Consider the following 16,781-nt stretch of genomic DNA (forward strand, 5'->3'; position numbering starts at 1 on the left):
GATCCTGATTATATTTTATCGTTTGAATGAATGACTCACTCATTAAGACGGTTAACTATCGCCACCCACTAGTGGTTTAGTTTCATTCTTTTTTTTTTTACATTTTATTTTTTATTGAAGTTGCATAACATAAATACACCATTGGTCATATAATACATTAATACATATTTTGATCTTGTCCTACAACATCATCTTTTTCCACCGAAACTAAATGTTTTAGTGTCCAACCATATTAATTTAGTGTATTAATATAAAAATACTAATTTTTATATTTAGTTTATTTTTATTATACCTTTATAAAGGTTAAAAAAATATAAACATGCAGATTTAAATATGTCAAAGCTGACTGAACCGATGCTTCAGAATACAATTTTGTGGTTTACGTAAAAGCTAATGTTTTGACCAATTTACTTGTACGAAAGACAAGCACATGAAAAGGCTTCATGTCTAGCCCTGCTATATGGAGTGGGTCACTACATAAGGGGATAATGGGATTCCTGGTAACTCCACTAGTATCCCCATTTTCGATCACAGGACAAACTAATCATGGACACCTGCTAATAGCACATTTAAACAATGACACCTGGAATGGTGTCGGATAGACTAAAAAATATAACAGTAATTAACACTCCTATTAGTGTCAATCAATCAAGTACATTTTGCAATACTTAGAATAACATTCTACTGCTAAATCTGATCCAAATACATTCAAATATGATCCATTCAGCCCACTGCAGCAAAATACAATGAGGTCATAGTAAACACTAAAACATAAGTAACCACCACATGTATTAGCTATATGTGCACATGAGATGGGGCAGACATTAAGAAAAATGTATACTTCTGCGTCGAGTGTATGGCGTATGCACTATAAGCTGGGTGTAGTAGCACAAGCAATAGGTGATGTACCCTGAAAATATAACACTGCGTCAATTCTACGCAGACCGCAAGCACTGTGATTGGTCTGCCAGAACCCCTTCCTAAGTGGGAATCATGCTCCATCTGCATGTTTAATTGCACATGGATGTGGACAACGACGCAGAAGTATAAATGAAAATCGACACGTAGCCCATGGTATAGAGGCTACAACACAGTCCCACACAAAAGTCAGCCTTTACTGTATCTCCAGCATAGCCTGGTTAAAAACAGACAATTCCAGACAAAAAAAAACCTGAGTTATGGTCTGGCAAAGCTTCACAGATAAACATTTCCATAGGGAATCACCAACGGTTGTCACTCAAATGCCTCTGGGCGCAAATGGATAGACCTAAAAATGCCTAAAACCAATCAGAGCGATGAAGGAGATGACGATTGCAGAGCGACGGAGAAACACCTGAGACTGACAGCAATTCTCTGTTTGTGATTTCGAGGAAGATTTTGCAATGGCTCCTGACGACTTTTGCCGTTGTTGTAAAAGAAATGTGATGATAGTGTCCACCAACACTCCACCATTTTGGATTTAAGGTCAAACAGAAACCATCAAGCTCTGATTGCATTTGCCCCCGTTGTAAGGCATTTGTATTGCGATTAGAACATTATTTGCGATATTTTGAAAAAATAATATTGAGGAGTCTTTGGAAAATTGTGTCTCACAAACTTTATTCAAATTCAGTCATGTCAGATAGGTTAGAACATTTTCAGACTTGAGCATAGTTACGTAAGTTATTTATTTACAATTATTTACATGACTAGCCAATCTAATGTGAGGAAATGAGCACAGAAAGGCCATAAACGGAGCTGCTGTGTGGTGTTAGCACATGATCACACTCCCCATCGTTGATGATGTTTTTATTCCCTTTCTGGACAGGGACAGTATAGTGTGCCTACACTTGGATACGCTATCTAAATATAAAATATCTTAAACTGTGTGTGAAGATGAACGGAGGTCTTACGGGTGTGGAACAACTTTAGGGTGAGTCATTAATGACATCAATTTCATTTTTGGGTGAACTAACCCTTTAATATAGAGTTAGGGTAGGATTAGTATCCTAAAATTTTGCAGTTTATTTAGAAATTGTTTTAGGCTATTTCGTGATTTCAATCATAGTAAAGTAACCAGGCACAACAAAATAATAAATTATAAAAAAAAGTAAGGGGGAGGGAAAGATCACATCCCTGATCATGGCATTCATAAGTACTGATGATTATCTTATAAATAAAATTGATAATATAATATGATAGCGTCACTGAAGCATGGTGTCATTACAGCATGTTTTTGTAAGGGGAAAGAACAGAACAGAACGAGGCTTTATACTTAACAGCCTAGGATCAGACAAGACTACATTAGATAAGCAGCAGAGACCAAAATAACCATTTCAAACATTTCTTCGCTCATTTGGAGGATCTGTGACAATTTAGTACAGAACAAACGGTCCTGTTCTTTGCTACCTTGGTTGTTTACCTCATGATGTGTGATAGTCCCAGAGTGAGCTCTGAAAAGCGCTATGTGTTGAGATTAAAATGCATTCCTCTGTAGCTATGCACTCGCTAATTTACATTCCAACACCAGAAAGAGCACGCATACCCCATATTCAGACAGGCCCATGAACCAGCATAGCCAAAACATCGCCTTATTAACATACCAGTGCCAAACTCAGTTGACAGGCCCACAACGTCAGAATCAAATGTATTTAGACTAAATTGTACTTAAGGTTAAAAGGTGCTGCAAGCCATTTTAGCCATTTCGCTAAGTTGCACCAACTTCAACAACCTCCTTCCAAAACATCTACCTGCAAAGACATCTGTAAACCTTAATGTGTTCAATGTTTTATAGTGATTCTTAAAAAGGGCAGACAGTCTAGAGCGGTCACAGAGACAGGTGTGATCTCATGATGCCCATTTCATAGATATCTGTCAGGTGGTATGGACATTGACTCCATTTAAAAACCACTTATAGCACCAGTAACAAGAACGGTGGCTATGGTCTTTGAATTGATTTGAGCTACTTGTGCTGCTGAGTATTACTTAGCACTATCGGAGTGGCTTACTTTATAGAGGTCGACCGATTGATTTATTTTACAGAATAATCGGCATGAGAACCTGGAAACAAAATCTGCACAAATCCATAACGATAGTTTTTCCAGGATTACATCCATTGTTGGAGTGGCCAAGAAGCAATGTCCAATGTCATTATACAGTATTAGAGAGAGGCGAAACCACTGATGCCTCATGGAATTTGTTTTGACACGTGAAGCTGCGCGCTGTACAGAGCTGGACACTTCAGATACGAATTTAAAATAGACCATATCATTATAAATGAATGAATTTGTTGACATCATTAGTAGAGAAAGAACAGTGGTATATTTGCCGTCAATAAAGGACGCTAACATTAATACCTCGAGCAGTTAAAACTATGTGACAAAAATACACGGAAATCTGTCCCAAATGTCTGATTTCATGATTGTTACCATCCATAACATTATTATTTATTATTTATACCTTGGTCTGTTTAAATACTTGATTCTGATTGGCTGGAAGGTGTGCAGTAAACCCGTTTAATGCACAGGTAGTTTCAGTCAGCTTGATTACAGTTCGAAATGTATCCGCTACTATAAGCATTGGTAAACATAGTAACGCTTGCAAACAGTGACAGTGGCAGTATCAAACATAGATGTACGTTATACGTATAATGTTACATATCTATGGTATTAACATAAAGTGACATGACCTGACACACAGAAGTAAATGTCACATTTGATTTCACTCTGCGCAGATATGGACGTATACGTCAAATCTATGACTGTATTGGCACATCCGTGGCACATGCGGTCTTCATTGGCATACGCTAGTGTATAGTGTGTGCATCTCCGTGTGTCGTGACACCTCCAGTAGTGACTGACAGATTACTCGAGCAACTATACTGACGTAATTGTGACAAAATCCTAAATACATAACCTAATTTTGCTACATTTTAGATTTCAATAAAACACATTAAAGTCAGCACTTTTCAAACATATTTGTGTCAAGTCTGTATTTGATTGTGTGTGCCACTGAATGTGCCACTGAATGTTTTGTAATAGCCTATGTCAGCCATTCTAGGAAAAACACGAAATAAATCTATCATGGGTCAGGGTCCCAATACGAATAGGCCCGCTGAAGTGCTTTGGAACGCACCGCATTATTCAATGTGTTGATGTGATTTCCCCTGAAATGGCTCCAGCTGTTAGCAGCTACTCCCCTTTTTTGAAATAGTCAATAGTGTTTCGTTAATACACAGTGTCAGTTTGACTAGAGCTTTTCTGTTTGGTAAAGCCAGTTTCCTAACCATATATCATCATCATCATCTCCTTAATATCGCTTTGAAATAAAGAATTCTGTGCAGAATTCAAATGGTTCCGATATGTTTGTTGTCTGCGACGACTCGAGCATATGATCCACAATCAACAGCTCTGGTCTAGACTATGTGTGGTCGCTGCAGCGGTGTGTGAAACGAACATGAAACCAGACTTCAGTCGCCTCAACTGAAAGCATATTTACACTGAATCGTTTCCGATCGCATATTAGTGTGCTATGTGCTGTTCACCATGTAGAAATTAAATGTGTGAACAACTGAACTGACCAATTTTAGCCGCAACTTCAGCAGTGTAGGGGGCGGCTTTAGAGTCTACAGAGGATTTGATTGGACAGAAGATTTCATGAGAAGGTAAAGTCTGCGATGATGTCACCAAAATCTGTAATTTGTTTTAACGGAAGTGAGAGACTGTAAGTTTTGAATGTTTAGATCTCCTAAATGCAAATTTTGTCATTGTTTTGGAACACACCAGCTTATTCATAACTAAGGCTGACAGTGTCATACTAAAAGCTAAAAAAAATCCAATTCTGATTTCAGTGGGCCTTAGTCACGTGCGTTACTGTAAAACTTTTTTGTTTGACATACTGACATCTCAACAAGTAAAGTGAAACAATTTCACCTCCAAGCCTAAACCTGAAAAAATCCTACTCCTTTCCATGTCTAATTTCACAACAATCACCAAAAACAAAATTTCCAACTGTTTTCATTATATGAACTCTTTCATCTAAAAACATTTAGATGTCTCTACTTTGTTTAAAGCGGACGGAGTGCTATAACTAAAGAGCCGTAACTAGCCATGCATTAAATGATTTTAATGCATGGCTAGCCGTGAACAATCCCTTACATTTCCAACTGGTCATTTTTTGCATTCAATAGCAAGATTCCTTATATAAAGCTAATGAAGCAAAAAAGAAAATTGATGTGTTCATACAGCCGAAAGAAATTCAACAAATCAGAAACGCATCCAATTTCAGTTTGAACACATTGTTTTGAGTGTACACACCCCAACTTTGTCCCAAATCATTGTTAATGTGCATACTGGCATTTATCTTTCTGTAGCTTTAATATAGGCTGCCGCTGCGTCCGAAACCTGGAAAATGCTGCCTTCGGAGTTCACATTTTAAGGTAGAAAAGCATCAAAGAACGTCTGAATCTAATGTTAGCTTCACTTCCTGTCTCCTGAGATACCTTCATCTGATCAATTTTTGAAGGCACCATATATGTATCATTAGCTACCTTTATTATATCCCACAATCCGGTGCCATTCTGAGACAGTTGAGCTTTAATACTCTTCAATAATATTTTTCATTCAATAAGTTCAGACTATTTTACTTGGTTATGTTTGTTTTCATTCAGTATCCAATTTAAAAACTTTAGGCTGAATAATTGGTTATCGGCCAGTGTGGTTGAACCTAGTTACCATTATCGGTAAAATCCACTATTGGTTGCACTCTTTCTTAAAGAGCAAAAGTCATGACCATGATACAACATAATCAGAAGCATTTCCCACGAGACAAGAGAGGCAATGCCTCCTCAAAATTCTATGTGAAATTAATCCACAGCACAAAAATACACAAACTAAGAAAACGAAAATATTATGAAACTATATATATATAAAAAAATGTTGTCACTTTTTTAAAACAAACACTGTCAAACAGTGAGACCAACAATTAAAGTTACACAGGTAGTCAGCATCTCTCTGAGCTTGAGTTTTACAGGCACTTAATTTATATATATATAAATTATATATATATATATAAATACCCATAACAGCAGCATTATATGGAAATATGGACTAGAAAAGATGCCCCTTTGCCCTTACGTGCATGACACACTCCAGAGTTGCCAGTTTTGGCTGTCTTTCCAGCTCTTAATGCCAAATGTGCTCTTTTAGATCTATAACACAAATTGTATTTATATTGTGATTGATACAGCAAAATTACTTTTTCCTTTTGTTGCGTGCATATGATGCACTTGATGGCGTGTTAATATACATGCATGTAACCCACATCACTAATACCCAATGGGTTGACATGTATGCCTATCATAAGCACTTTAAAGAAAGTTTACATACATTATGCATACCCTCTATTTGTATTTGTTGCATTGCATATTATATGGTCAGGGATGACAGATTGATAAACTTTCTATTTATTGCATTGCATAGGCTATTGTATGGTCAAGGATGACAAATTGATAAGCCGACACGCTTTTTATTTATGACTGGATGTAACTTTTCATACTTTTGCTGTAAAAAGCGCACTCTCCTATTGATTTATCAGTGTGGCTCTCATGAAAAAAGCAAAGAGCACTGCTCTAATGCTTGCTGTGTGTTTGGTTGGAGGTATTTGAGAACGAATGGGAAAAAGTAATGTGAGAGAAGGCAATGCATCCATGCTTTGATTGACCTACATTGTTTACAAGATAAATCCTGAATCTCCTTTTTATGTTCTGCATCCACAAATCAATCAGAATGAATAGTTAAATAATGCTGTAAATAGGAAGACTAGTTAACAAGTATAATATCAAAATAAACTAAAAGTGGACTTTGTGCCATTTCAGAACACTGCACACCAATGAGTACAAATAGTACTTTCGTGCAGAATGATTATCATATTCACATATCAATATACTCCAAGGTACTTAAAATTAGCGGCACTAAAAAAATATGGCACTACTTTATAATAAAGTTAACAAGTATTAGAAAAGAGTTCAATAATACTGGTGAAAGAGAGCATTGAGAGGGTGGGAGGTTAAGAGGAAGACAACTGGCTGGACTGAATCCCAGTTTCTCCAGGTGGATGAACACAGCAGGCTTAAGAACAACATTTTTCTACACTGATGCATTTCCTGCATCACATGTCCCCGTGCTGCAAAATGCAGAGACTATTAGCCCACATCAAAGAAACCAGTGGACAGCCAACAAAACATGGACAAGCTTGAAACATAAGACATGTTTGGTACCAACACCTGGCACCAGTAGCGGTTCTCAAACTGAGGTATGCAGACCACTGGTGGTCAATGGTGACCAGCACTAATGATGGGGGGGGGGGGGGGGGGGGGGGGGGATCTGTAATCAAAATTACAGATCCATCTAAAAAATAATTCACAAACAATATCATAGCAAGAACTGTTATCAGACAAAAATCCAGTTAAGTCTAGTAACATGAAGTAGGCAGCTTAAAAGTTTTGGAATTGTGTAGTTTATGTTACTGGTCTTGTGCAAACCTGTGCTGGCAGGCATGTACAGACACAATAAGCGTGCATGACACACAGATGATGCAATCCATACATGTTCACTTTTGAGATGATAGTCAAACTTTTGAAAGACATAAACATAAACGCTCACACTGTAGCTATAAATATACGGTATAGATAATGCTCATCGAACACAAAAAAAACTTTACAGAAGGTACGGGACAGGTTCATCAAAAAAAAAATGAAGTGTATAAATGCTTGAATGCAAATTAAATAAAACCAACAAGATGTGCAGATAACTGTATAAGTAAACCATCTGCATGTCAAGCTCCCTGTATAACATTTGACTGTTTTGTCTGAGAACTATTCAACATTGACTTAATGGCGTGAGTTTAGGGGACAACCGATGTGTCCCAAGTTATGGCGGACGGAGACCTGTTTGACGTGTGTGAAATTAGCCTGCAACAACTAGTCAAGACAACGAAGTGAAAGTTTATAATTTGCATGTTTTAGATCCTATCAGTTTAAATAGTCACGACACAAAGGAGAACTTAACTCGGAACTCGCACGTTGTTTTCTGTGCTTGTACACAGAGCAGCACAGATAGCATGCCAACACTAAATTCTGTTCTCTTCCACGTCTAGTTGTGCTTGAAAGGAAACATACATGCAAAAGTATGCCAAAATACCCATCTCATTGAGTATCCCTGAAAAAAATAGCCACTCATATTTTATGTCAGGAGTGTCCAAAATCCTGCTCTTGGAAGGCCACTGCCCTGCAGAGTTCAGCTCCAACCCAATCAAACAAGTGATCCAACCGATTAAAGATCTTACTAGGTTTAAGACAAATTGAGAGACAGGTGGGTCTGTTAAGGCATGTTGGAGCTAAACTCTGCAGGATAGTTGCCTTGCAGGACCGAGTTTGGACAGCAGCCTAATATACATGCTGCTGTCTGTGACAACGTTCAACAAATCAAACAAAATACAAAGAGCAAATAACTTTTGTAGCTTTTACAAAGATTAATGATATTACATTTATACAGTGAAAACTATGCAGTGTTATTTTACATTTGATTATTCAATTTCTACTGTTAGACTTACCTAAAAAAATAAAATAAAAAAAAAACAGTTTTTTTCTAGTGCTGGGCAATTAATCACATCCAAAATAAATGTTTCTGTTTACATATAATGTTTGTGTGTATTGTCTATGATTATTATGTGCATATAAATACACACACATCCCATTTGTGTCTTAGAAATATTTGCGCATGTGTGTGTGTTTATATTACATTGTGGGGACCAAATTTCCCCACAATGTAATATAGACCTGAGATCACCTACATTGTGGGGGCCAGCCAGCAGTCCCCACAATGTAAATGGATTCATAAACATAATTATGTTTTTTTGAAAATGTAAAAAATGCAGAATGTTTCCTGTTATGGCTAGGTTTAGGGTATCCACTGGGTAGGGGAATAGAATGCACAGTTTGTACAGTGTAAAATAACGTGTGTACAAACAGACAGACAGATAAATATAGTTTATACAGTTTATACCCACCGATTACTCGATTACCCTTTTTTTGTTCGATTGTATTTATCCAATTTATTTTTGGCATTTATCTTTTTTTTTTATACAAAGATTAAATTACATACAAAATGAACCAATAGTTGTTATTTCCAAACAGAACTATTCAAGTCATCAGGTTGTTTCATATCGCTATATATAAAAATCAAAGAAAAAGTAAATATTGCAATGTCAGTTTTTTTCCCCAATATTGTGCCCTAGTTGGCAGCAATGCTGCATGAAAAAGTTTTCTGTGCATCATCACCCGAGTCACACATCTACAAAAGTGCTGTTTGCCAAAGAAAAAGAAAGGTACAAGAAGAGAGAGGGTGTGAGATGCTAGAAAGTTATTAGATTCTTTAAACCAACCTTTTTCCTCACACACACACATACATCTATCTCTGCTTCAACTATGATAAACAAATGAGTCATCTAGGGCTTGCTGAGAACACTGACTCACTAACACTGCATTCTCTCACTCCCCCTGCTGCAACACACACTCAGCCAACTACATAGCAGCCGCTAAACAAAGTGAATATAAAAAGAGAAACCTTTAGGGCAAATGAGTTAGAGACTGCAACAGGAAGGAGATGGCAAGAGGAGGGGTGCATTACAATAAAGATGTGTTTTGTATAGTTCACCCAAAAATGACAAATTATGTAAATTTACTCACTCATGTCATTCCAAACCTCTACGGCTTACTTTCTTTCTGTGTTTCATACACACAAAAAAGATCATTTGAAGACTGTATCGCCCATACAATTAAAGTCAACAGGGTTTAAACTACATTGGACTTTCATTGTATGGAGAGAAAAAAAAATTGGACTTTACTTGGTGTTGCACAGAAGAAACAAACTCATGCAGGTTTGGTGAGTAAATTAATAAAGCATATGAACTATTTGGGTGAACTAAACCCCTTTTAATATACTCAGTAGTAGTCTGAACTATTGTTTAGACTTTAGAACATAAAAATAATTCTTATAGAACATAATGCAGTATGGATGGAAAGACTGTTCATAAAAGCAAAGAGACATGATTTTAAGAGACATGACTGTCAATAAAAACAAAGAGTCCTAGTAATGATTTCTTACCTTTAGACGCTGATGTGAGCCCCTCAGATTTCATTAAATCTATGCTGGCATAGGCACCGTTCTCTGGGGGAGGAGCGCTGGAGGATGGCATGGGAAGCGCATCATGAGCGTTCCCAGGCCGGAGATCCTCTCTCAGGTCTAGGGCGATGTAGTTCAGGCCATTCTGGTGTTCCACAGTTATAGTTCTTGTAGACCTCATAGAGGGGGGATTGGCTCTATCAGATGCAGTTCCCAAAGTTACATCACTACTGGATGTCATGCCATCAATCCAAACACAGTCAAAGTTTTGTCCCTTGTTGCGGCCCACCTGCTGCGCCCCACCATTGCTAGATGCAGTACCATTGGTGTCCTGGCCACTTCCACCTGACGCTCCTGAAGATGTGACAAAGGTCTCCGAACTGTGTCTCCGCCTGCCCTGGGGATCAGCACGGACAACTTTCGGCTCAGTCGGGGGGCTGAAGGGGAAAAACTGCTGCTCCAGAACACACAGGTGCTCAAGCATGGCTGTGGGGCTCTTCGACTCATCCTCAGCCTCAAAGGACATTTCTGTGTAGTCATCAGGCTTACCCACCATGAGCCCGCTGCACTGGGAGGATGAGGAGGGCCGGATATATGAAGGAGGATTCCAGGGGGCCACCAGAGAAGCCCTAGGTGACCGACTCTTAGGTGGAAGACCATCTACCTCGACAGTCATATAGTCCTGTGGCAAAGGGGATTTGCGCTGCTCCCGGCTGATACTGAGGGTTGAGGGGGAGCCTTCAGCAGACAACGAGCAGGCAGAATATGTGGGCCGATCCCCAAATTCAATATTTATGTACTCTCCCGGGCTGGAAGGCCGCACTGCTGCATCACCTGCTCGCAGAGAGCCGTGCAAACTTCGCCTTCCCAGGGGCAGACGGTTCGGCCGAACAGCACGGCGGTCCGGGAAACTATTATGCTGAGAGGACTCAGAAGGTGGGCACCTGCTACTGCGATCTGGGGTGGCTGTGGGTGAGATGTAGACTGGTTTCGCTGGGGAACTCATGGGCACATAATCATCATGCTCAGCCTGGTCTCTGGATGGAGCTTTGTATGAGCGAGGGAGGGAGAAATATGGACTGTAGGACTTGGGGACACCAGGAGTGGTCAAGGCATAATAATTTTCTGTGGAAACCTTTTGAACATTAGCTGTTGAGCTGCTCTGAGACATATCCATGTATTCTGCATTTTTGGGGTATTCAGAGGCTCTCTGTCCCCCTGCTCGTCTACTAATGTCAGGGCTAGGGGGGAGGGGGGAGTCAGAAGCCCCACTCCTACCGGGGAGCATCATCATATAGCCTTGAGTGTCCCTGTGCTGGGGAACATTTAAATCAGCCCTTTGGACTTGTGGAGAGGCAGAGAGGAGGATATTTGGTTGCATAGGCATATAGTCTGCATCACTAGTGGAGGGCAGCACACCTGCCATCATGGGCATGTACCCATCATCCTTAGGTGCGTCAGCAGGACGTAGGCTAGGAGGCCGGTCCTGACTGTGTTCTGAACTGGAGCTGTAGTCAGAGCAAAGGGAAGAGGAGGTAGAGACTGTCTGGGCACTGCTGCTCCAAGAGCTACTCTCAGCCACAGCCTCGTCCAGCGAGAAGGTGGTCTGGGTCATCTTTTGATAAACAGCTACTCCAGCAGTACTAGCGCCCCCAACCTGTCTGGAGAAGGAAGCTGTCCGTCTCCTTAAAGACCCCGGTCGTGAATCTTCATCTGCACTCTCATCGCGTGTTGCCTCGGCAGCGCTCGTTCCGAACACGTCGCGATTCCAGCCCATAGCCATGTAGTCATTGAGGCAGTGCTCCTCACGGATGGGTGGTGTGTTTCCCAGGGAGTCGGGGGTGTTGCTGCGTACTCTGAAGTAGCGGAAATCTCCAGGGCTTGAGCCATACTCGTCAGATGAGTTGAAACCTCCATCACTTGGGGATCCACAAATGGACGCACTGGAGGGACGAGTGATGGTGTCTGACACAGAGCCATGCCCGCTGCTGCTAGACATGCTGATCGGACTGGTGGTCGAAGGGAAGTGTGACACTGGCAGCGAGGCCGAACGAGCATGATAAGTGGAGCCTGGTGGGGCGCGAATGTAGCGGGCCCCAGCCCCACTGCTACTTTCCTGCCGGCTCAGGTTAGCACGGGCTGTGTTGAGATGAATGAGGCTACCAGTCACAGAGCGAAAGGGACGATTCATTGTGCTCTCTCCCTCGCTGGAGGTGCGAAATCTGTATCCGTTCGCTGCACTGCTCTTCCTGCTAGATGGAGTGCCCACCACAGACTCTGTCCGAGACCGCCGCTGGAGACCTGTCTGGCTGGGCGGAAGGTTCCCCAGATGTCGCCGCGTGGTGATAAAGCCCATTGGGTTGGTGCCAGAAGACTGGCTTTTGCTTCTGGGCCTGAACTCAGCAAATGCCTTCAGCGCCTTCATGGTCTCTAGAATGGTCTCATGCATGTTTTGCGCCACCACAGAATCGTCAACCTGCATCCAAACCTCCCCAGGTCCTATAGAAGAAGAGCGACCAACCTCAATAAAAAAGAAGCTCTCCGAATGGCCACAGCGTCTGATATTCATCAGCTGCAAGTTCACACAAGGCGTCTCAGAGTTCAGCTTTACCAGGTGGATGCTCTTAGCAGACAAACAGAGCCTATATACGCCAGTTAGATTCTTTGTCTGGCCTAAGCCTTTTGGTTTAACATTTACCTGCCACACTTCCTTAAAGTCAGTCCCTGGGGTCACAGTACCGTATCCATCGTCAATCTCTTCCGCGTCCAGGTGACCCCTCTTCCCCTCACTCATAAGCTCGCTGAGCGCCTGGTACCACTCCTCCTGCTCCTGCTCATTCTCAGCGACAATTGCAAAGTATTCATCCTTAGTATACAGAGCAATGAGATGTTTATTCTTTGAATCTGCCCTTTTATTCACAGTGAAACACTGGTAAAGATAGATCACTCTTTTGGGGGGAGAGGCGCCAGCTGAGGCGACGCCAGCAGCAGCGCTCGAGCGCTGGGTGTTTCGGAATTTCTTCTCGCTGTCATAGTATTCAAGTCTGCTCGGCCCCAGGTGACTCGACGCTCGCAAGACGAAAAACCTCTTATGGCCGTGTTTCTGCTTTCTCAGATAGCCACACTTCCTAATTTCGTCAGACACAGCAGAGCTGGTGTTCACAGCAGGGGAAGCTGAGGTAGCGTGTATGTTACTCGCAGCTGAGTCCTCGTGCGCCCGGTGAAATGAGGAAGTGGATCCTTTCCTCGCCGGTGATTCCAGGTGCTGTTGATGCGGATCACTCGGTTGATGAAAAGCAGCGCCGCCGACATCCAGTGCTGAAGGGGGTTCCCCCACAGAGCTGTCGCCGTTCGGCGTTGCAGGTTTAGTCCCAATAGCCCGCTGTTGCGTTTCCAGCATCAACATAGCGGCTTTGCCTTCTTGGTAGTTTGCGAAATTTGCCATCAGATAAAATATTTAAGGTCACTTTACCTCATACTTATAGACCGAGACCCCATGTTTGTTTGGGGGGAACCGTGTCTCTCAAGCGGTGCGCTTAAGTCTTTTCAGTCTTGAGTTTCTCTCGGCCGCCACATGAAAAGCAGATATCCCAGCCAATACTCCTAGAACTCAATGCCAGCAACTGCAACATGACCACATTTACCCGATCTATTATCGGTAGATCCTCCTAGCGGGCTACCAATCTGCTCCTCGCGCCCTGTGTACACTACGGAGCACAGCACAAACAACACATGACTCGTGCGTCATTCGATTGTGGGTGGGAGGAGGCGCCCGATTGAGCGAAACGTGCGATTGAAAGCTGCCGCGACCTATCACAGTGGACCTTTTCGGTGCTACGTCAATGTAACCGACCAATGATTTCACTCGGAGTTTCATTGAACTGGCAAAGTGACGTCTGATGATTGATAAGAGTTTTGTCCAATGATATAATGCAAAGCAGTTTGCGTCATAGGATATCGAGCGCCCATTGGCTTCAGAGTTTGACTGAAAGGTCATCCGTCCTATCTCGGGCGATTTCAAAGTTCCTTGTTGCTCTATGTGTTGTTTATCTCTTTCCAGACGCGCGTATCGCTTGCTAGTTTTCTACTTACTTCAACAGCCGAGCGTGCCTAATTACATTTGTTAAATGTTTGCTAAACACTAATAAATATACACTTTGACCCAATTATTATTGTATTTTGCTAGTGATTGGTATTTTTGACAGAAGCAGTCCGGATTTTGTAAGCCACTCGTGTTACACTATTTACAGTAGCAGCTACTGGTGTGTTGAGAATGTTCTTGTAAATTTAGATTGCTTCAAATTTCTAAGGGAAATATTGGTAGCATCTTCATATTTCATATCAAACTGAGTCAGAAGCAGAGATTAATAGCAAAATTCCATAATCTCAATGCCTAATCATTAAGGTTGTTTAGTACAAATTACATTGTTTGGAGAATGCATTATCCAACATTCTACTAGCCTTTATAAATTGCTCTTAATTACAAATATGACATCGTTTTTGTGTTGTAGTTTTTGTTTTTGGTACAATGACAACAAACTTTTTAAAGATGTTTATAAAGAATCATTTTTTGAGGCTAGTTTATTTTGTGTAATCCTGTTAAAATAAGTTTATTGCAAGGGGTTTAAACAATGCTTTTCGTACTTCGTTTAATGAACCATATCAACAATGCACCTTGCAACACCATTTAGGTAATTTCCAATAACTTAGGACTTTAAAGAGGCCTTTTTTACTGACTTCAGGAGGAGAAAGATGGCCAGGGTCGCTGCTCGTTTGTGTGAACATACCACAGTCCTGCTGCAGGAAAGCACGAGGACTGTAGTAGCCAGAGCCATAACTGCAATGTCCTGAATGTAAGGCAAGTGCTAGAGTGAGGACAGCTGATCCGCCTTGCAATAGCAATGTGTACCCATATAAAATAGTTCATTGAAGATTATTACATGTGGACAATGCAGTGAAGCAATGCATGAATAAAACAAGGATAATATAGCAACCAGTCACCCAGTACTGCATATGATGAAACATTTCAATCTGACACCTTTTTGACCTGCTGAGTAATTATTGTGAAATAATTACTTGATTTGCTCATTTGGAACTACTATAAGGTCAACAACAAACTGAAATGTGTTTTTGTCAATTTGATGTGAGGATCAATTTGGATTGCTTGTTTAATTGATGGCCAGTTGGCATCACTGCATCCAAGAGTTCAAAGTAGTTCAGAGTATCATGAAAATTCATTTTCATTAGAAAAAATGTTTCAGATTTTTTTCAGTGTTTAGTTTGTGCCATTGCTTACCCCTACATATTGATGCCTCAATCAGTGTGACTATGAAATAGCAATAGTATTATTGAAAATATAAATTACATTGGACTGATTTAGGCAACAAGCATCCAAAGTAAACTTTTTTCCAGCACACTTCACACACCTATAAACATGGCAATTACACTGAGAGAATGAGAAGAAACAGTTCATAATTATTAAAAATCACTATCTATAAAGTATGATGGGTAATCTTGCTGTTAGTTTTTGAACAGGTTTTAAAAGAAGGTAATCTGGTTAGGGATGACCTGGTGGCTCTGCAGTCTTATGTAGAGTCAGTACTGGATAATCCACATAGGGCATGAAAATGTAGGTCGCCATCTGCTGCGTTTACTGACATCATAACAAGAGGGCACTGTTATACTGTATTTCTTTAACTACAGTGTCACTGCAAAGTAATTTCAAGACATTATAATACAGTACATACACATTAGCAAATTCAGTATTAAACTATAGCTGTTTTTAAATAAATGACACCTGGTATTTTAAGATATTTGTTTTACAGTACATATGAAATTTATTATATATAATAGTAGTAGTAGTTTGTCTACAAATATACACACTACCATTCAGAAGTTTGGAGTCAGAAAATATTTTTATTTTCTTTGAAAGATATGCATTTATTCCATTTCAAATAAATGCAGTTTTTAACACTGTATTCATCAAAGAAACGTGAAAATAAAATATTTCCTCAAAAATATTAAGCATCACAACTTTAACATTGAATCAAAGGAATATGTTCAAATAAAAATAGATGTTTTAAATAGTAATTTTTCACAACAATACTATTTTAACTCTATTTTAGAAACTTTTTTTCAAAAACAAAATCAGAGAAATATAGACACACACTAATCCTGCTTCTAAAACCACCACAATGTGGATTTATGCAATGTATTACATATTTTGATATTCTGTCTCACCTGGTTTTCATGGTTATTCTATTGTTATGGATTATGACCATCTATGTAGAAAACAATTCTTTGAACAAAAACCCCCTCATAAAAATCATAATTTAAATTGACACTGTAGTTATCCCCTGATAAAACTGATCACTTGTACTATCTAAAATTACAACATTCAAATCATCACAGGACTATATGCACCATATTATTACTGGTAGCATGATCATGTGGGCCTTTCTAGTTTATCTCAATACTATTTACTGTTTACTTCAGTCATGTGTTCTAAGAGGGATAATCCACGAGTGAATAGTGTAAATTGACTTATTATGTGTTAAGTCTTTGAGCCGGACCTGACGCCCCTAAGACCCTATCGCTGAGTATAAATCGATTCCCACATGG

General features: G+C 40.2%; 1 protein-coding gene across 1 annotated transcript in view; it reads right to left on the minus strand.

Annotated features, from left to right (window-relative positions):
* LOC137068772 (insulin receptor substrate 2-B) overlaps nt 1-13,885 on the minus strand; it is a 29,478-nt gene extending 15,593 nt beyond the window's left edge. The window contains exon 1 of the mRNA XM_067437370.1: nt 10,143-13,885. Coding sequence (XP_067293471.1) covers nt 10,143-13,605 — 3,463 coding nt within the window. The 5' untranslated portion in view covers nt 13,606-13,885. The remainder of the gene's footprint in view (nt 1-10,142) is intronic.
* Nucleotides 13,886-16,781: the final 2,896 nt, after the last annotated feature.

This window comes from Pseudorasbora parva, chromosome 1 (assembly GCF_024679245.1).
Source record: "Pseudorasbora parva isolate DD20220531a chromosome 1, ASM2467924v1, whole genome shotgun sequence".
Taxonomy (NCBI): Eukaryota; Metazoa; Chordata; class Actinopteri; order Cypriniformes; family Gobionidae; genus Pseudorasbora; species Pseudorasbora parva.